This window comes from Lampetra fluviatilis, chromosome 5 (assembly GCF_964198595.1).
Source record: "Lampetra fluviatilis chromosome 5, kcLamFluv1.1, whole genome shotgun sequence".
NCBI classification, from domain to species: domain Eukaryota; kingdom Metazoa; phylum Chordata; class Hyperoartia; order Petromyzontiformes; family Petromyzontidae; genus Lampetra; species Lampetra fluviatilis.
Window position 1 is genome coordinate 15,004,228 of NC_136279.1, and position 19,981 is coordinate 15,024,208.

Here is a 19,981-nt window from a genome sequence, read left to right on the forward strand (position 1 = left end):
GCATATGTTTACCTGACAGCCCACATTACCGTATTAACATGCATCTGCTCTTTAGAAGGGCGATTGCCCGAAACGTCACTTATTATATATTTTTCATTTTAAAGCCACAGTGTTATTGACGAACGTGTTGAGTGTTGCGTTATACTGGTAGGAACGAAGTGGACCAGACCACCAATAGATGAATGTGTCCGTCCGTCCGTCCGATTGTCCGTCTGTCCGACAAGATGGCCGCCTGCTCCCCCTGCGATCTGTGAACTAAACAAGATGGCCGTCGCTTCCGGCGCCTCATGGCGAAACTTTAAACTTTGCTTCAAATTTACTTTACTGAAACGCAGCACGTTTTTTTTTTAACACAGAGACAAGATACATTTATATTAACACAGACACGAGATACATTTAATCGCCTTATTTGCAAGGCCTACTGCAGAGAAGGCTTCGCCAGGCCTACTGCAGAGAAGGCTTCGCGAGGCCTAGTGCAGAGAAGGCTTCGCGAAGCCTACTGCAGAGAAGGCTTCGCGAGGCCTAGTGCGGCTGGCTTCGCGAGGCCGTCTGTCCGAGGCCTACTGCAGAAAAGGCATCGCGAGGCCTACTGCAGAGAAGGCTTCGCGAGGCCTACTGCAGGGAAGGCTTCGCGAGGCCTACTGCAGAGAAGGCTTCGCGAGGCCTACTGTAGAGAAGGCTTCACGAGGCCTACTGCAGAAAAGCCATCGCGAGGCCTACTGCAGAGAAGGCTTTGCGAGGCCTACTGCAGAAAAGGCATCGCGAGGCCTACTGCAGAGAAGGCTTCCCGAGGCCTACTGCAGAGAAGGCTTCGCGAGGCCTACTGCAGAGAAGGCTTCACGAGGCCTAGTGCAGAAGGCTTCGCGAGGCCTAGTGCAGCAGGCTTCGCGAGGCCTAGTGCGGCTGGCTTCGCGAGGCCTACTGCAGAGAAGGCATCGCGAGGCCTACTGCAGAGAAGGCTTCGCGAGGCCTACTGCAGAGAAGGCTTCGCGAGGCCTACTGCAGAGAAGGCTTCGCGAGGCCTAGTGCAGAAGGCTTCGCGAGGCCTACTGCAGGAGGCTTCGCGAGGCCTAGTGCGGCAGGCTTCGCGAGGCCTAGTGCGGCAGGCTTCGTGAGGCCTAGTGCAGAATGTGGTGGTGGGGGGTGGTGGGGTGGTGGTGGTGGGGTTGGGTGGTGGTGGGGGGTGGTGGGGGTGGTGAGGGCTGGTGGGAGGGGTGGTGTTGAGGGTGGTGTTGGGGGGTGTTGGGGGGGGGCTGTCAACTGCGCGTCACCAAGTCGTCGGCTCCCGCGAAAATCGCTGCGTTTTGTCGTCACGGCGTCGTCGATTTGATGGCGTCGCTGAGATAAAAGCGCCTCCTCGCTGAAGTCGGTCGCCGAGAAGTCTGCAAACGACCACTTCGCCCCCAAGTAGTTGAAGACGGGGGAGTCGACACAGCGGCGTCCACACGACTCCTCGGCCACCCACGATCACCACATGCCGCCCTCACCACTTAAGCAGGGCGTGTTGCTAAGGGGCGGGGTAGAGGGCGGGGACTCGGAGCCTCTGGCGCGCATCGCTCCTCCCGATATCCCTGTACCGGTACTAAGTATTATTCCTACCAGCCCACCCCGCAGGGTCCTGTTACTTGTAGGAACGAAGTGGACCAGCCACCAATAGATTATTTCGTCCGTCCGTCTGTCCATGTAGCAACATCGCTCCCTACTGCAAACACTTGGCAGGACCCTACAAAAACCTTTAGAATCAGTGAGGCTTTCCTGGCTAAACAAGTGTAACATTCCCTTATAATTCCCTGAGATAGCTTTTAATTAAAACATTTAAATTAATGAAGCTTTCCTGGCTAAACAAGTGTAACATTCCCTTATAATTCCCTGAGATAGCTTTTCATTAAAACTTTGAAATTCAAATTTTACTCACAGCGCCCTAAAGCCTACAGCTAGGCCTAAAGCCTAGAACTAGGCCTGAAACTCTCCCTTCGTATCCTACCCCCGCGTGTGTGAAAGGGAGTTAATGTTTAACAATGTTACATTCCCTCATGTTTTTCAATAGAAACATTGACATTTAAAGCTTTTACATTAATAATTAAAACATTTCAATAAAAAATTAACTCACAGCGCCCTAAAGCCTACAGCTAGGCCTAAAGCCTAGAACTAGGCATCAATCTCTCCCTTCGTATGGTCCGATTAGGTGTAGCAACATCGCCCCCTACTGCTAACACTTGGCAGGACCCTACAAAAACCTTTTCACTCAGTGGGGCTTTCCTGGCTAAACAAGTGTAATAATACATTATGTTTATATTCTTTGGTTATTCGTTCCTACCAGCCCACCCCGCAGGGTCCTGTTTTGTGCTTTTGCACCACCGTCAACGCGGCGTCGGCATCACCAAATCGTGTTTTGTGCTTTAGTGCCATCTCCTGGCCAAGTCGCCACCCAACAGGCCCGCACTCGGACGCGCCTGGAATGTTGCTGAGCCATCGAATAGTTTGAGACGCGTATGCGGGACTGCCCGCGCAAGTGCTTCAAGTGCACGAATTAGCGGCGGCGCGGGGAATGCAGCCCCCGAGCGGAATGTGGACGCCTGTGAGCTCCTCCTCCTTCTCCTCCTGCCATGACGTCAGGTGTGATGATATCAGAAAAACAAACCGATTTTAGCCGGTTAGGAAATATCCGGTGCCTGCATCGCTGATTCAATGTTTAATCCGAATTAACACAGCAAACTCAACACGTTCGTCAATAAAACGGCGATGTTTCAGGCGATGGCCCTCATTTATAGCACATAAATAAATATGCACATCAATGTGCTACGAAGGGTCGTTGCCTAAAACGTTGGCTATTATAAATAATATATTTTAACCCCCACATTATTGTGTACGAATTTGTTGAGTTTTTGGGGGGTAATTGCACTTTTGTACCACTGCCGAGGTAGAGAGATGTTAACTACCTCGCCTGTAATACAAGAGGTAGTGGGGTCGATCCCGAACCGTGACCCCTGTATATTTTGAGTTTTCGTGTTATCCCTGTGGTTGCGTGGATTTTTATCCGGGTCCCCCGGGTTTCCCTCCACATTTAGAAACATGTATTTAGAGTGTTTGGCTGAAATACATTTCCACACATGTCATTTCACTGGGAAATCATTTGTGACCAAGTCGATTCTGAAAGCTACAAAGCTCAATGGGCCTGACCTGGAAAGCAAAAAAATAGTTTACAGTTTTTAAAAAATAGTTTACAGTTTTTTATTAATGTATGATGGAGACGTGTCGTCTGCTTATATGTTTAGTATAAAGACAAAAAATTCCACCGTGGAATTTGTAAGGTTTTGCCTATTCGATTTCATAGAATGGCGTGTCAATGGCCATGAGAAGGTAGAGAAGCAGAGTTGTATTTGACAAGTCATTGGAAGGTGTCTCTGTCTCTCTTTTATGACAACACAAAAATGGTCTTCATATCTCGATCATAAGCACCATGATCACAGTTTTGTCATCAACATAATTATTATCACCACTTCTTTACTGACAAAGCGATCGTGGTATATTCCACAGAATGTGAGATTATTGTGTATTACCTGCCATGACATATGGATAAAAAATATGGACACTGATGAAGAGTATGCAAAAAAAGCTCAAAAGTTGCACACGGATAGATGCAGCTTAGATTAACACTGAAAGAAAGAGAAACACAGACATAATTTTTTAATGTTACAAAAAGTAAGTGAGCTTGGACAGGTCTGTTTAACACGTGTGCTTTCGCGACCAATATCATCCCTAATACAGGTTTTTGGGGGGTTAGATCGCGTAAATATATATCAATGTGTCGTTAAACCCGCCACCACCCGACACAGCCAATTAGTAAGGTTTGTCACGTAAACAGAACATGCCAATTCGTTACTAGTACAGCACACCGGTGTGTTGGAGAGCAAATCCACAACATTTGCAATCTGAGTACGACGGTTTTGCCAGTAATTACAATTAGCTTCATCAGGCGACAGCCAAATTTGTGGAGAAATCCTCCTGTTTCACTCCTTAAATAGAGGGGTGGACGTTGACAGGTCTTGTGGCTCAAACAGATGATGGCTGATGGGTGAGAAAAACTACTGAGCGGGATCGTAAGGAGAGAGCACGCCCAATTTGGACGTCCATTCTGGAGATTGAGCGATGATATCAGCGGAATTGGCTGGTTCTGGCTAGATAGTTCCATGATGGGGCCATAAAGAATTACGAGAGCTTGGAGCGGCCTTAATCTAGCAGTGGAATGAACATGGCTGGTGATGATGATGATGACGTGACTCTTGAGATCGGTCCCGATTAGGCTTGAACGGCTGTGCCAGGCGGTGTGGTGACAGGACGCGCCGTTCCTCGTGCGTGCGGACTGAAATGCTCCCTCATCTACACCCGAGTGCCCTATGACGCAGTCTAAGCACACACTGTGCAACTTCCACGCCGTAGGATTTCTGCACACGCGTGCCTACGGGTCATGTGCTCTCCGTGCTATCTGCAACTTTTATCTCTGCCGAGTCTGCAATTGCTACATTGACAATAATTGTTGTGAAGAAAAACAACCTCCAGAAGAAGAAGAGGAACAAGTTCTTTAACTGAACCAGACTTCAAGTACGCTACTTGTTCGCTGAGTTGTTTGTGAACACAGATTCAGTGTTTCGAATGGCAAAAGCCGGCTGGACAGTGGAGTACTGGATGTCCAATATGTAAAACAAAGTTAATAACAATGTGCCTCAGCCTGGTCACACATGTATATAACCATCCAAAAAGTAGTCTTCACTTAAATTAGTTGGCTCCAGGATTACAAATATTGACATGAACATCTAATTAAAACAAGCTAAATTGTAAAAGAGGTCCATGGTTGGATTGTTGGAAGAAGTCTTGAAATGTCTGGTACGGGACTATGTCTGTTGTCATTCAAAGATCAGTGGAATACATGTGCGAGGGTGTGGCACACATCTCTCCTGTGTGCTCTGAGCCAGTGGTTGAAATTCCACGACTCCCATAGCATGGGTGGGTCTCCCCCATCGCAAGACCACTTGGTTTGCCACACAGTAGTACACATTCAGACGCTGTCGCCTCGACAGACCTGGTTTCACCTGAGGACGGCTGCTTGCGTTGTGGCCGAAACGTCGTGAGAATTATTTTATGTTTATTTTTATTATTTTACTACTTCCCTTCTACGTGACTTTACCGAAAGAACCAAGAAGAAGTAGTACACTTGTTTTAACGAACCATGGTCGACTGGATGGACGACCGTTCTGTTGTTCAGTGAGAAATCCTTCAACGGAACAGAATTATTCACTGTAACCAATAATGGAAACACACTGTAAATATATTTCAAAACCTTAAGCAGTTTTCTGGTATATAAAATACAACTGCCACTAACATTGAGTAGAAAAGTTTGTGTTTTTAATAAGTGTTCGATCTGAATGAACTAAATTATGCTTTACCAGAATTTGGAGCGATACGCACATTGTAAGTTAATAGCTGACCGAATGATCACGCATTTAAAATGTGAGATTTGGCGCGAAGAAAACACCGCACACAATGATTTGCTATTTTCTAATAACGCACTTGGTGTCGAACATAAAATGCTATTTTTACAGAGAATGCAGGACACCTTCTTGGTTAGCAAATGAACAATATAATGCTGGCAACTGATTTGTCACCTGAATGCCAACAAACAAGGCTCAGTGGCAAGCAAGTTGCCAACTAGGTTATCTAATTGCCTCACTTTAATCCAAGTAGAACTCTTCTTATCTGTCACGCTATTTTGTCAGAGAATCCTGTTATGTCCTTGGGGGGTCCCGGGCCCACAATAATTTCTGTTGTCTACAGATCCCCAATAATTAATTTCCAGAAGATGTGGATGTTTTTTTTTTTAGAACTTCATTGCATCATTATTTCTGCTGCATCGTTGGATCATTTATTCGGCAGCGAAAACAAAAACCTTCATAATGAGTGAAAACATCCTTGCCACGTGCAGACCGAAGTGTGAAAGGAGTCGCGCGGCTTACGGTTCGGGTTAGAGAAGCAGCAGGGGCTGCTGGGATTAATGGCTCGACGAGTAGCGTTGTTGAGTCTTCTTGCACCATGCGAAGAGAAGTCAGATTCACTTCAATACCATCGCCACCGAGTGTGTGAGCCGCGAGTCTGTCACAGAGCTATCGAGTGTTATCGGCGGTGCAACTGAACTCGGGGTCCGTGCCAATTCAGCCGCGTCACTGACGCGAGCCAAATTTGCGGGACTCGGGAGGTCGGCGACAGATGCAGCTGCGTCGACCCGATAGCGTCTTACAGAGCGGCCTTAACAGAAAAAAAAACATCTATACTAGATAAGGTATTGGGCAATGCCACTTCTTCATATGACAAAAAAAGATGCTATGAAGGGCCATAGTGCACAATGATGTGCTCCTTTTAGGACTGTTCTATGATACAATAGAGGAGTATAGTTGAGCTAGGGCAGAGGTCAGAAACCGACGTAACAAGCAGAACAAAATTTAAAAAAATCGAATTCGGGGAATAAACTCAATATTTCAACGGCCGTGAGTCACGTGGCGATGCAGTCCTTAAAGAGCCGCATGTGGCTGCAGAGCTGCACGTTGCCGACCCCTGGCCTCGGGCTACTTCATTTCAGTAGCTCCCTCCGGCATCCAGAATAGCCGACACGACTGCAGGACGCACACCGCCTCTACAGAAGCCGTCGGAGCAAGGCACCGAGATGATGTGCCCCCAGGGGGTATGGTAAAGTGCAGTGGCAGGGTTGGGGTGACGAGTACAGTGGTAGTAGTAGTAGGTCTGGGCTTCTGCAAGCCGTATCCCGGTTGAGCCGGGTCAATCCGGAATCAGCCACACGGTATTTGCAGCACAGAAGGACATGCCTGCATGAACACCCACATACATTCACGCGAAACCGCATAGTGTGCGCACATACCTGTATAATTCCTGCATACGCACTTTTATGCGGATATATATATGTGCACATTGCCCAGCTGTTTACGTGATCGTTACTAAGACGCGTGTGGTATGCCTACCCATATGTGTGTGTGTGGAGGACGTGCATACTTGAGCGTTATTCATGCCCTATCAAGCGTGGAACACTGTGAGGGTGATAATAGTAAGGGTGAAAATCATTTCAGGGAAAAAAATAAGGCCATGTGTATTATAGGACAGACTTGTGAGAAAGAAAAGATGCTGAGGCAGGAGTATGAGAGTTTAGAAAGCAGTGTTTAAAAAAAAAACACATCCATATGATGTGATAGAAAATAACTGCTTTCGAAAAGAACAGAATTATCATTCCAGTTAAGTGATCCAGAAAGACATCGCTGTTTAGGAATGCTGTTTGCTAGAACTACTGAAAAATGTCTGCTTTCCAAGATAGATTTGTTTCTGAGCAAACAGGACCGGCCATTATATTGAATCGGCGTGTTTCAATGAATCGATTCATCGCTTTTTTTTCTTATTCTCATGATACATGCATCGAATTGTGAGTGTAAGTATCTATTATTAGTTATGCAAATTATATGGTAATCTTCTCTTCAGGCAAATACATGAGACTGAATGATCGAAACAGAACATTTCACACAGACAATACCAAAGAGACAAAAAAGTTTCGTGACATTTGGGGAGAGAATCCCCATATGTCTATAGCATTTAACCAAGTTAACTAAATATTGCGCAATTAACATTTGCATGGCATACGTTTGCATATATCGGAACATATGGGACAATAATTCAAAGAAACATCCTCAAAATTAATAATTTCGTATTTTTACACCTTTAGCCTGAGTTTACTACTGATCCTTTCCCAGATCTATTTAGGTGTTTTGAACTTTTGACCAAGAGCATCCAAATATAAATCCGGGAGGGATCACGGTTCTGCTCGTATACTTGTTCAGTTGGACCTGGGCTTGGTTGTATATAACACTCTTATATGATTTTTCTCCCTGAATTACGTGTAAGGTGTGAGGGAAATACCCAATGTGATTTACACAACCGACATCTGGGTTCTCCGTGGTGGAGGAAAGTACACGGTGTGGGTGGCTGAGGATTGCTTCATTTACATTTCAATGCGCTACTGGACGACGAACTCTCCCCGCCATGCTGGACATTCGGGGTTGTTTGTCCACACTTGCACCACGCTGGTGAGTGCAGATTCGTGATGGACCATTTCAGATAAAATTCGTGTTAGCCGTGGCCGGGAATCACAGTGAAATTTGTTAAACGCTATGCCACCACTCCACAATAATTTTTTATATACTGTATATATAATAGGTGACGTTTCAGGTAATGGCCCTTCCTCACAGCAAAGATGAAGAACCATTGCTTGAAAATATTAATTTTGCTAATGGATATTTTTTCACTCACACATTTGTCCCTTTGTTCTTTTTAGGGCAGTGCTATAGAAGAATGTGTGCTGAGTTTTTTGGTTTCTTGTACACTATACGGGACACACTGCTGAGTGGTACTGCACATTTCGCTCTGAACCCGGTGATATGCGTTTGATTCTCACCATCACCAACCTGCACCAGCGTGGTGAAGTATCGCAAAAAAAACGATGGTAAGCATGGCACAGATAGCTCTTCATCCAGCAGTGGATTGGCATACAGCTGACAATAATTATTATGATATATTATCATTCTTATTGATATTAGGGGTGAGTGTGTTGAAAATTAATCATTGAAAGCCCATGCACTAGCAGAGCATCTCACCTACTTTGATCCCACTGGCTCATAGACACAGGTCACGCAGCGATCAGGCCGAGATATCTTGAGTTTGTGTTATCCCGGCACTGTTTATTAGCTTCGTCACACACGCACACACAAACAACGGCCGCCATTCGAAATTAGGTGGCGGTGTTGTCACCACAGCGCTCGTGCCACGTGAAGTGGTAAAGGCCCGCTGACACACACAAACACACGCATTCCCTGATGTAGCCCATGCACTCAAGTGCATCCATCAACACGAAATGCTTTGCTCAGCCATACCAGAGCACAATGCGTGACAACACCTGACTGCCCAGAACACGGTGTGTGGTACCCGGTACATCTGGCTGCGACGAAGCTGTTGGTGTGTGGAAAGAGAATATGAGACATGAAGATAATTCTACCAGGCGGTATTGTCGACTGTGCATTCTATTACCCAGAATGTTATCTGCTACATGGGGGCATGGCATGAAAGACATTGAAGGACATTCACGAATGAGATGGTCGAGTTTCTCAGCTCGGCTGGCAACCCAGATCCTGGGTTCGAATCCAAGCAACCGTCTATGATTAAACTGGGATCGCACGCATTGCGAGCTGATGCTGTCAACCCGGTCATCAATTACTGCAAAAAAAACTCCATCAGGTTCTGCTCTTAATTCAGATAAATTCCAACTCCGATAATGAAAAAATATCAGTTTGACTGTTATTCAACGAACCTCTTAGTGGCAGGGTAGGGAGGAAAGTGCTGCCCCCTACTGTGTGAACCAGAGGTCAGAGGTCACTTGAAGGGTTCTCAAAGGTAGGTCAGTGATATCAATTTCTGTGGGCCGTTCACTTACATGAAAGGTTGCACTGCCGTGGACTTAAGTTTGACCCGATTATAGGAATAAATCCATCGGTGAAATGCATTCAAGACAATGTTTCCTTCGCTTGGAATAAAAACGCAAGGCAGTAGATCACTTGTTTGAAGATTCAGTAAACAAAATTAGTGAACAAATACTAACAGTACAATTAAATACATTATGAGACCTCCTTTGCCAGTAGCAAGATATAGTAATAGGTTTTTACCCTTTTAACTGGCAACAAAACTGACACCTTTATACAAGGGATCCTGTTTGCATTAACCACAACACTTGCGGTCAAAATACAACCAAAAAGACAACTCTGATAATGTATGCACTGGTCCAACACCATGTGAGACTCGGCTTTAAGAAAAGCTGTCTCGATTGTGGACCAATCAATTTCATATCATTATCAGATTTGTCTTTTTGTTTGCATTTTGACCGCAAGTGTTGTGGTTAATACAAACATGATCCCTTGTATAGAGGTGTCAGTTTTGTTGCCAGTTAAAAGGGTAAAAACGTATTACTACAATTAAATACGTTGCATTACATTGTGCACAATCATCGAAATTAGTTCCACTGGGGAATTTCCACCACCCGTGCCAGGGCTGCCAGTGGTGGTGAGCCATCAGCCCATGAAGATACATATATTTTTTGTACTGTGCATTCTTTCACTCACAGGTCTCTCAATGGCCTCTCGCTTGGTTATTATATTGAAGATTCGGGAAACATTGTGAATGGGTCGGAGAGGCGTTCGTTTGACGTTACGACAGCTCCCTCTACTGATTGCACCGGCGTGTAGTGAGTAGGGTGCGACACAAATCACACTGCAGTGATTCGATGAACTATGTTGATTTGAAGCTTTCGTGACTGCAGGGATTCATATTCTTGGTTCTTTCGGTAAAGTCACGTAGAAGGTAAATAATAAAATAATACTAATAAAACATACAATTCTCACGACGTTGCTTGCGTTGTGCCCGAAACGTCGTGAGAATTGTATTGTATTATATTTTTATTATTTTATTATTTCCCTTGTACGCGACTTTCCCAAAAGAACCAAGAATATTCTATCATCTCGTTTTTACTCTTATTTTTTTCATTTCTGTCTGGTTTTGTACAGCTGTGTTTTCTGCATTCAACTAAATGTAACATGATCGTGTATTGTTTGTATATAATTTGGATGGTTAAAAAAAAGTGTTAAACACGCGATTTGATGGGTGAATCATGAGCCTCAAACAATACTGTTTGTAATATGAATAGCTTCATTGTTAAACCGCTTCTAAGTCAGTACACCAACTCATAGAACACCAATAGGGGGCTGTCACTGACAGCCCAACGAGCTGAAGGAACCAAAATTGTCAAACTCTGGCCTCGCAAGACAATCTGCATGTGGCTCAGCGGTCCGGCTCTGTTTCGTAGTGGAAAAAACAACAACCGTGCGTCTCCTGAGCTGTGACGAGCTGGTTCGACACGGCGCTGCCGCGTGGCTCGATTGTACGGTGGAAAAAGAGATGCCAGACAGGTCTGGTTCGGCCCAGACGAGGCTGTAAAACATTAAACAATTCAAATGGATCAAACACTAATATTACCTTTGAGATGAGCGCATAAAAATCTGGGAGAGAAACACCACAGACAGTAGGCGTCATGGTTGGGATCAAACCCACGACCTCCTGTATACTAGGCGAGGGAGATAACATCGCTTCCATTCACTCTCCCCTAACCTCATCGCGTCATCTCAAAAAACTAAATCATGTGACGTCCTCCAAATGGACACCCTCCAAATTAATAATCATGAGCGGGTGACGTCACTCCATATGGGGGGGCGAGGCGCCCCCCTCCTCGGCGTCAACTCACAACCCTCACTACAAAGGCAGAACCCTCACGTCATCACGCGATCTCCGTAACGCTGTTGAGACATCAAAGTAAAAAGGACGTCGTGATGAACAAGGGATTATATAACATTTACATGAAATAAGTCTGTGTCACCGGGGCATTACAAATTGCACACGAATGGATGCAATGAATATCTCGTCGCGGTCTGATTTTCGCTTGCAAGTTTCATATTTACTGCAATACACCCGTCCTTGGACGAGCAAAAGGCGAGTTGTATTATAAACAGTATTGGTTTACCCGTATTCTTGTTCAGGGAAATTGAGTTTTCAGGTCCATGCGGTGTATGGCCGTTTCAATAGGGGCAACAACAACAAAAATGTGTCTATGTGTGTTTCTCTCTTGTGATGGGACTTTGTAGGATGAACGTCGAGATTTATAAGGGCACGGGGGTGACCAATAAGGTCCTAATTGGTCTGTAAACTTTGATGGATTAATAAGGTAAAGGGCAACCGACAAAGGGGGGAGAGGGTGTTGAATATGGGACGGTGACTCTCCAATCGACGATTTACAGAGGGTAGACGTGGGGCTGGTGGGAGGGTGTGGGAGGGGGGGCTGTAGAAGGGGGGGGGGCGATAGGAGGGGGGGACGATAGGAGGGGGGGGCTGCAGGAGGGGGGGGCTGTAGGAGGGGGGGGGCTGTAGGAGGGGGGGGCTGTAGGAGGGGGGGGGGCTGTAGGAGGCGGGGCTGTAGGAGGGGGGGGCTGTAGGAGGGGGGGCTGTAGGAGGGGGGGGCTGTAGGAGGGGGGGGCTGTAGGAGGGGGGGGCTGTAGGAGGGGGGGGCTGTAGGAGGGGGGGGCTGTAGGAGGGGGGGGGGCTGTAGGAGGCGGGGCTGTAGGAGGGGGGGGGCTGTAGGAGGCGGGGCTGTAGGAGGGGGGGGCTGTAGGAGGGGGGGGCTGTAGGAGGGGGGGGCTGTAGGAGGGGGGGGCTGTAGGAGGGGGGGGGCTGTAGGAGGGGGGGGGGGGCTGTAGGAGGGGGGGGGCTGTAGGAGGGGGGGGGGCTGTAGGAGGCGGGGCTGTAGGAGGGGGGGCTGTAGGAGGGGGGGGCTGTAGGAGGGGGGGGGCTGTAGGAGGCGGGGCTGTAGGAGGGGGGGCGCGGTGACGTCAGAGCATCTGTGACGTCACGCCACCTTCCGGTGCCCCAGCCGGAGGTCAGGGACAAGATGGCTGCGCTCAGGCTGCTCTGTCCGCGCTCTGCGCTGCAGATTTCGCGTGAGTCTCTCTCCTCTCCCCGTCAACAGCTCCCCTCACCGACCGTGCACAGCGAGCATGGCTTCACCGACGGATGGTTCCTCTCGGTCGCAATCTCAAATCGCCGTGTCGAACGGTTCGCAAGTGAGGTAGAACGAGCGATGAGGTCGCCACGGTTTGTTATCTCGAGACGCGGGTGGCGTGTGTTTGTGTGGCTCCAGGTGAAGGACTTTGGATTTAGTGGCGACGTGGACGGACAACGTGGGGAGTGCTCGTAGAGGTGGAGAGAGAGGGGGGGACGCCGTGACTTTGAGGGTCGCTTGTGCCATACGGTGACGGTGGTGATGGTGGTTACGCTGTGAGAAAGTACGCAGCATGGACGCGTGTGTGTGGTGGTGGTGCGTGTGGTGGGGTGTGTGTGGTGTGGGTGCGTGTGGTGTGGGTGCGTGTGGTGTGGGTGCGTGTGGTGTGGGTGCGTGTGGTGTGGGTGCGTGTGGTGTGGGTGCGTGTGGTGTGGGTGCGTGTGGTGTGGGTGCGTGTGGTGTGGGTGCGTGTGGTGTGGGTGCGTGTGGTGTGGGTGCGTGTGGTGTGGGTGCGTGTGGTGGTGGTGCGTGTGGTGGTGCGTGTGGTGGTGGTGGTGCGTGTGGTGGTGGTGCGTGTGGTGGTGGTGCGTGTGGTGGTGCGTGTGGTGGGGTGTGTGTGGTGGTGGTGCGTGTGGTGGTGGTGGTGCGTGTGGTGGTGGTGCGTGTGTGTGGTGGTGGTGCGTGTGGTGGGGTGGTGGTGCGTGTGGTGGGGTGCGTGTGGTGTGGGTGCGTGTGGTGGTGGTGCGTGTGATGGTGGTGGTGCGTGTGGTGGTGGTGCGTGTGGTGGTGGTGGTGCGTGTGGTGGTGGTGCGTGTGGTGGTGGTGGTGCGTGTGGTGGTGGTGCGTGTGGTGGTGGTGCGTGTGGTGGTGGTGCGTGTGGTGGTGGTGCGTGTGGTGGTGGTGCGTGTGGTGGTGGTGCGTGTGGTGGTGGTGCGTGTGGTGGTGGTGCGTGTGGTGGTGGTGGTGCGTATGTGTGGTGGTGCGTATGTGTGGTGGTGCGTATGTGTGGTGGTGGTGGTGCGTATGTGTGGTGGGGCGTGTGCTGGTGTGTGTGGTGGTGTACATTGTTAAAGTGTTTCCCTGGATGGTAAATCGCTGCCTTCAAGTGTGGTGACAGTACGGCGTCGTGTTTAGGTGGTGATGACTTTGAGGAGTAACAACGCAAGTGGTTGGTGCACGTACTCGGCTATGAACCCCCCACACACACAAACTTGAGTTTAATTCCTGGTCACGGTCAACAGATGTCGACCATGGCTGGCTGGGAATGACCGAATGAGTCTTCTCGTCATGCACAGAGTTGAGCAGTGGCGAGCGATACTCGAACCCAGCGTGGTCAAGTATGGTCAGACAACCCCAGAACATTCGATTTAAAGCTTTCGTGACTGCAGGGATTCATCTTCTTGGTTCTTTCGGTAAAGTCACGTAGAAGGGAAATCATAAATAATAAAAATTAAAGCATTTAAATAAAAAATGAAAAAAAAAATGTTTTGTTTTTATTATTGTATTATTTCCCTTCTACGTGACTTTACCGAAAGAACCAAGAAGATGAACCCTAGAACCAACATGACAGGGGGAGGCCTTCATCCAGCAATGATTAGAAAAATAACTTTGCTCAATTTGAATGAGATTAGCTGTTGAATGGCCTATACTGAGTAATGCTTGTGGTGTGGGTGCGTGTGATGCTACTTAAGTTTCCTTGTAACGCCTATTTATGGTAAAGAGACGTGATGAAGAAAATGGTCACCCATCATCCAGCAATGAAAGCTTCAAATCAAGATGAATCACCAATCATTCCAACTGTATCGCTGTACACCGCCCCTACTGTTAAATGTAAAAGAATATGAAGAACAATAATATACAACTCAAAGTATTGCTTCGCCTCGTTGAGAATATAAATAACATAGATAAGCACACGACATTTATTCCGCACATATCCGTTTTTAATCTACGCAACCAATCGGCCCCACGACCTTCAACAGCATCGTTACAAGACATACAGTACAGTGTCTCATCATCGGTCAGGCTTGCTTCCATTAATGCCGAACTGTCCGACGTTATCGGCAATACCCCACTGTTTGGGATATGGTGCCACGCAAATTAATATGCATAACACACAATACTAATGATCGTTATTGTGGGGAATGCAGTGTAAATAAAATAGATACGCAATGTCTCCTTTTGATATTCGTTTCTTATTGCTGGGACTTTTAAGTCTTGCCTAAGGTATTGAGCTATTCCCCTTAATGCATCATATGAGAAGGGATGGCTGCATGCCAGCTTGTCCCCAAGTCACCCCACTGCCACCCTGTGTGCAGGCGAACACGTCCCTGGGGCGGTGCACGAACTTCCTGAACCCTCAAAACGTAAACCACATGACCTAGTACACGTCATTCATCAGTGTTCGCAGCTGGCTGGCATTAGAACATTACTTCTGTATTTGATTCATAAAGCGTTCACTGCATCCTTTTAACAATTTACCGTGTACTGCTACCAGGGGATTCAATTGTGTTCAAAAAGGTTTTTATTGTGGTCCTGAAGATATTGTCACATCGCTGTGAGGCTGATCTTATCCCTAATTGCTTTTCCATGTTTATTGGACTCATCACATCTATATGGGATTCACCATGGCCCCGATGGATCTCACACAACCTGAGGGGGTTTCCTACATATGAACCTTATGGTGGTACCATAGCACCCCGGCTCTCGCATAATGTCCGTGATGCAATCATTTTTAGTCTGTTGATGGTCGGCGATGCGGCAGTCGACTCATCTCGACGAGCTGTACGCGATGCACCACCACGGTACGTACCGCGAGCGTTCAGGGTTTCGGCGCAATCGTCCTCGCTGTCCCAGGAATAAAATATTTAATTGCCTCGGCCATTTTTTATTATTTGGTACCCCGGGGTACCACCATAAGGATCATAAATGTAATAGTTTACCTTTACACTTTTAAGCTCATCACATTCATATTGGATTCGTTATATATGTTGAACTTCTTTCACACCGTGCGTAGCCAACCGTGCTAATAGGAGTGGCTCATCTAATCCAGAGGACTCTACTTGAGGAGTTCATTATATATTTGTAATGTGGTGTCGTTTGTGTGATGTCCACAATGTACAGGGATATGCGTGCTGCGACACATTGGAGGAAGTGACCGATTGAATGGGACTGGAACTGCTGCGCTGCACACCACTCCACGTGCACATGGAGCACTAGGTATCAGCACCAGCAGACGCACACCATGCCACATAGCCACGCTCTGTGCATGCCACACACGCTGTGCACACAGCATCATATATACTGCACACCAACCCACGCCACACTCCATACCAAACCACATCCATACATACCACATCACAGCTTCACACCATAGGCAACCGATCACTTAACATGCTTGCAATGTTGGTCGTATTCTGTATGTGAAATAATTCATTCACTTTATCACTGGCAGCATTGATTCAACATCAGTATTATTGTTATTATTAATATTTATGGTACCTTTGTCATCTTTAATATATATTTCTATGGAACAATGTTTCACAGTGGCTGGAAGTTCAATTCCATGGTCATCCCCATTTGCTTGAAATCATGAATAGGAATAATTTAGTACCAACTTTTAAATCAATTGCAATTCTTTGCAAGTGAGATGCAACAGATTCTACTAAATCCACCTATTTTTCCATATCATTGTGCATGTTTGCATCTTGATGACTCACAATGATCAACAATGATCAACTGAATTTTCCTTATCCATGATGCACGCAGATACTAGCGTGAGTTTACCGCCTACAACAACCACTTTGCAGCAATGCCTCTTAATCCACACAAAAATCAGATAACAGGAAATGTTCCACGGGTTATAGGATAGTTCATGGAGTCCTGTCCCAGAAGGACAATGTAAAAAGAGGAAAAGTCAGAGCTTGAAATATGGAAATATGAAACGTTAATTATTAAGCTCATTGTATGTTGAACCGTTGCACTGTATGTGGCCAACCATGCTGCGACCATCTGCGGGGAGATGTTGAAATGAAATTAAAACTATTAAAAAAGGATTGTAAAATGTTCCAAGTGTGACGGGAGGTGGGTGGGCATACAGGTCATTAAAACCCATTGTTAGAAATGCCTATGAACACAGTATCGTATCATGACATGAGGATTGTGCCGCTGGTGATGTTAACGTTTTAGGGTCAGCGTCTGCTCACTGGTCAGCGGAGCGGGTGGTGAGCATCGCAGCCTTCACCCTCATCCCAGCTGCTGTGGCTTTCCCCGGTGGTGTCACGGACTACGCCATCGCTGCCACGCTCACCCTGCACTCGCACTGGTGGGCATGCAAACTCCCTGCACTCACCCTTCACCCAATAGTGGGTGCACACTTATTGCACTCTCCCCGCACATGTTGTACATTATGGCAATGTAGACACTGGTCCCCCCTCAACTCCCAGCACTCTCTACAGCATGGGGAATGCAATCGTATTGTTTAAATACATTATTTGGTGATGCTGTGTAGGCAGTGGTACAAAAGCATAAATAAACAGCTCAACATTTGTGAATAAAACTGCCATAAAATTAAAATGTATCGTAGTTAATATTTTGGGTGGTGGCCTAAAGTATCTTTGGTATGAAAAAGGGCCCTTTCCCAAAACAGTCTATGATACATTATCCTTTAAAGGCAGTTTAAAAAAAATATTGGTTAAAATCGAGTTTCTCATGATCAAACTTTAAAACTCTTTGAGTGAACAGCCCAGGCCACAGAGCCTATGTAAGTATTACCATGAGCAAGTCATTTTTTTTTGTGATCTTTCACTTCTTTGTGATCTTCGTTACAAATTAAACATTCACCGTCGTTTACCTTAATTCTCACTCAGGATTACACAAAGCATACCTGTCAACCCATACGGTTTACTAATATTCTTGTACAGGGAAATTTTTTTTTTTTCTATTTTTTTGTGTTTCTCACTTGTGATGGGACTTTGTGGGATGAACGTTGATATTTATAAGGTCTGAATTGGTCTGTAATAAGATAGGCACTGATAAGGGATTGACAGGTATGTGAAAGCCTGTCAGGTATTGTAGCCTCATCGCTCTGTGTTGACCGCTACTCTTGTTCCCAGGGGCCTCGGCCAGATCATCACGGACTACGTGCACGGGAAGGCGACACTGGGCGCGGCGCGAGTCGGCCTCGCCTCGATTTCTGCAGTCACGTTTGCTGGCCTCTGCTACTTCAACTACCACGATGTGGGAATCTGCAAGGCTGTGGCAATGCTCTGGAGCCTTTAATCACACGCATACACCAGCTCTTAAGAGTCTCTCCTCTAAACAAGGGAATTATTTAATGACATTGGATGATGAAAACTTACTGTCTAGAAGAAATAATAGTAACTCTTGATTTTGTGGGATGGATAAAGGGAGGTGGGCAGCCCAGAAACTAAATCACAGATAATACCAAACATGTCAATTAGGGTATAAAAACAATGTTTACCTACGTCGAATGTATCTTCGGCTTTACTTCTTAATGTTCTGCTGGTCATGTGGGTACAGAGTCACCAACCCCTTGATGAGTGCGGAGCAGCCAACATACAAGTGCATGTGTAGGTATTCAATTTTCACAAGCAGGGTTAATCCAAAACCCAGATAATTTGCCCACGAATAATCAAGAGTTAACTAATTATAAAACTTGCCTTACGAATATTTTCTTGGATTGATGTCAAAAACATATGGTCTGTCCATCGTGTCAATTGTAGTCAACTTTTCAAAATTTTAAGGATTGCTGGAATGTTCGGTTATCTTAAATGTTTGAACAATAAACCTATTATAGTATGAACAGTGCGTACATTATACTCACAGTACAATTAACATATTGTCATCACCTGTACGATTAGGTTGACTCGGCAGTTAATGGACTACACAATTATACCTCAGCCTGGGTTATTGATTGGCGGAAACCAATTGCAGAAATGTGGCCATACCGTCCTCAATATTGGTGAAATCTTCCTCCACCAACGCTTCATTTGTTCCACAGCATGTCATGCATTTTGCATTGTTCTAGGATTTAAGTACAATGCTGTAATATAGAGCTGCTGTATTATAAGTGTAAAGCTCCTCTCCTGGCCAATGAAGGTAATGCATTCGGATAAAAGAACGTATGCAAATCTTTGACATGTTGGCTCTGACTGGTTGATTTTAACACATTCCTGCGGAGGGAGCTGGTAGGAACGTTGGGTTGCTCGGTCAATGGCCAGGGTCAACGGTGGCGTGGTGTATTCCGCAAATATGGCTGACTGAGGGCGGGCACAAGCCGGCGTGAGTAGGTTAAATGTTGAGTTTTATAAGGGCACCACGGGGTGACCAGCCCCTCCCCACCCCTCCCCACACAGCCCCACCCCACCCCTCCCAGCCCCTCCCCACCCAGCCCCACCCTCCAAGCCCCTCCCTGCACGACGGAAGGACACAATCCCCTGTGGGCTGGTGTAACCAGGAGGTTCCTACCAGTAAAAGCAAGTTATAATTGCACAGGCTAAGTGTGCCTCTGATCAAATCACCTGATACATGCCTCTCATCGGATCTCGGAAGCTAAGCCTGGTGGAACATGGACAGTGCTTGGGAGGGTGAAAACCATATTAAAATAAGCAGCTGTGTTGTCATCAGAGGGCAGGATGGCAAACCCATCATACTCCTTAAACCCAGATTGACCAGTTGGGGTGAAGGATGGTGAAACAATCCAGCAGTGTATTATAAGGCTATCTTATAAAGACAAGTTTAACACGTAGGATTTCGCAACCAAAATCCAGAGTATTTTTTTGGGTTAGATCGCGTAAATATATGTGTCGTTAAAACCACCACCTGACAGCCAACTAGTAAGGGTTGTCACAAACAGAACGTGCCAATTCGTTACTCGTACAGCACACTGGTGTGTTGGAGAGCCAAGCCACAACATTTACAATCTGAGTACGACATTAATTGAAACTCGCTTCATCAGGCGACAGCCAGATTTGTGGAGAAGTCTAACTGTTTTGTTCCTTATATAGAAGCGTAGATGTGGTGACCACGCTTCTGCGCACTTGCACCAAGTGGGGGGGGGGGTACAGGATTAACTGCACGTGTGGTAAATGTTATGTTTGGCAAACAGGACGAATGATCAGCACGAGACTAAAAGAACATCAGAGAAATATTAAATTATCCCAAATACAACTGTCAGCAGTAGCAGAACACACGTGCCAACAAGGACACTCAATTGATTTTGATAATGTTGAAGTTCTGTGCAAAAGTAGCTACTACTGG

At 46.7% G+C, this 19,981-nt stretch overlaps 1 protein-coding gene across 1 annotated transcript; it reads left to right on the forward strand.

Annotated features, from left to right (window-relative positions):
- The first annotated feature begins 12,531 nt into the window (after window positions 1–12,531).
- On the forward strand, window positions 12,532–18,859 carry SDHD (succinate dehydrogenase complex subunit D). The gene is made up of 4 exons (XM_078856900.1): window positions 12,532–12,641; window positions 15,824–15,919; window positions 16,889–17,024; window positions 17,815–18,859. The coding sequence occupies exons 1-4, from the start codon at window positions 12,593–12,595 to the stop codon at window positions 17,978–17,980; spliced, it is 447 nt and encodes a 148-aa protein (XP_078713026.1). The 5' UTR covers window positions 12,532–12,592; the 3' UTR covers window positions 17,981–18,859.
- Window positions 18,860–19,981: the final 1,122 nt, after the last annotated feature.

What these genes read in the sequence shown, in the direction of transcription:
- SDHD (XM_078856900.1), top strand. Translation starts at nt 12,593, where the DNA reads ATGGCTGCGCTCAGGCTGCTCTGTCCGCGCTCTGCGCTGCAGATTTCG. An exon ending in ACGTGCACATGGAGCACTAG is followed by an intron (nt 15,920 to 16,888) that starts GTATCAGCACCA and finishes TTAACGTTTTAG; the next exon opens with GGTCAGCGTCTGCTCACTGG. An exon ending in CTCACCCTGCACTCGCACTG is followed by an intron (nt 17,025 to 17,814) that starts GTGGGCATGCAA and finishes TCTTGTTCCCAG; the next exon opens with GGGCCTCGGCCAGATCATCA.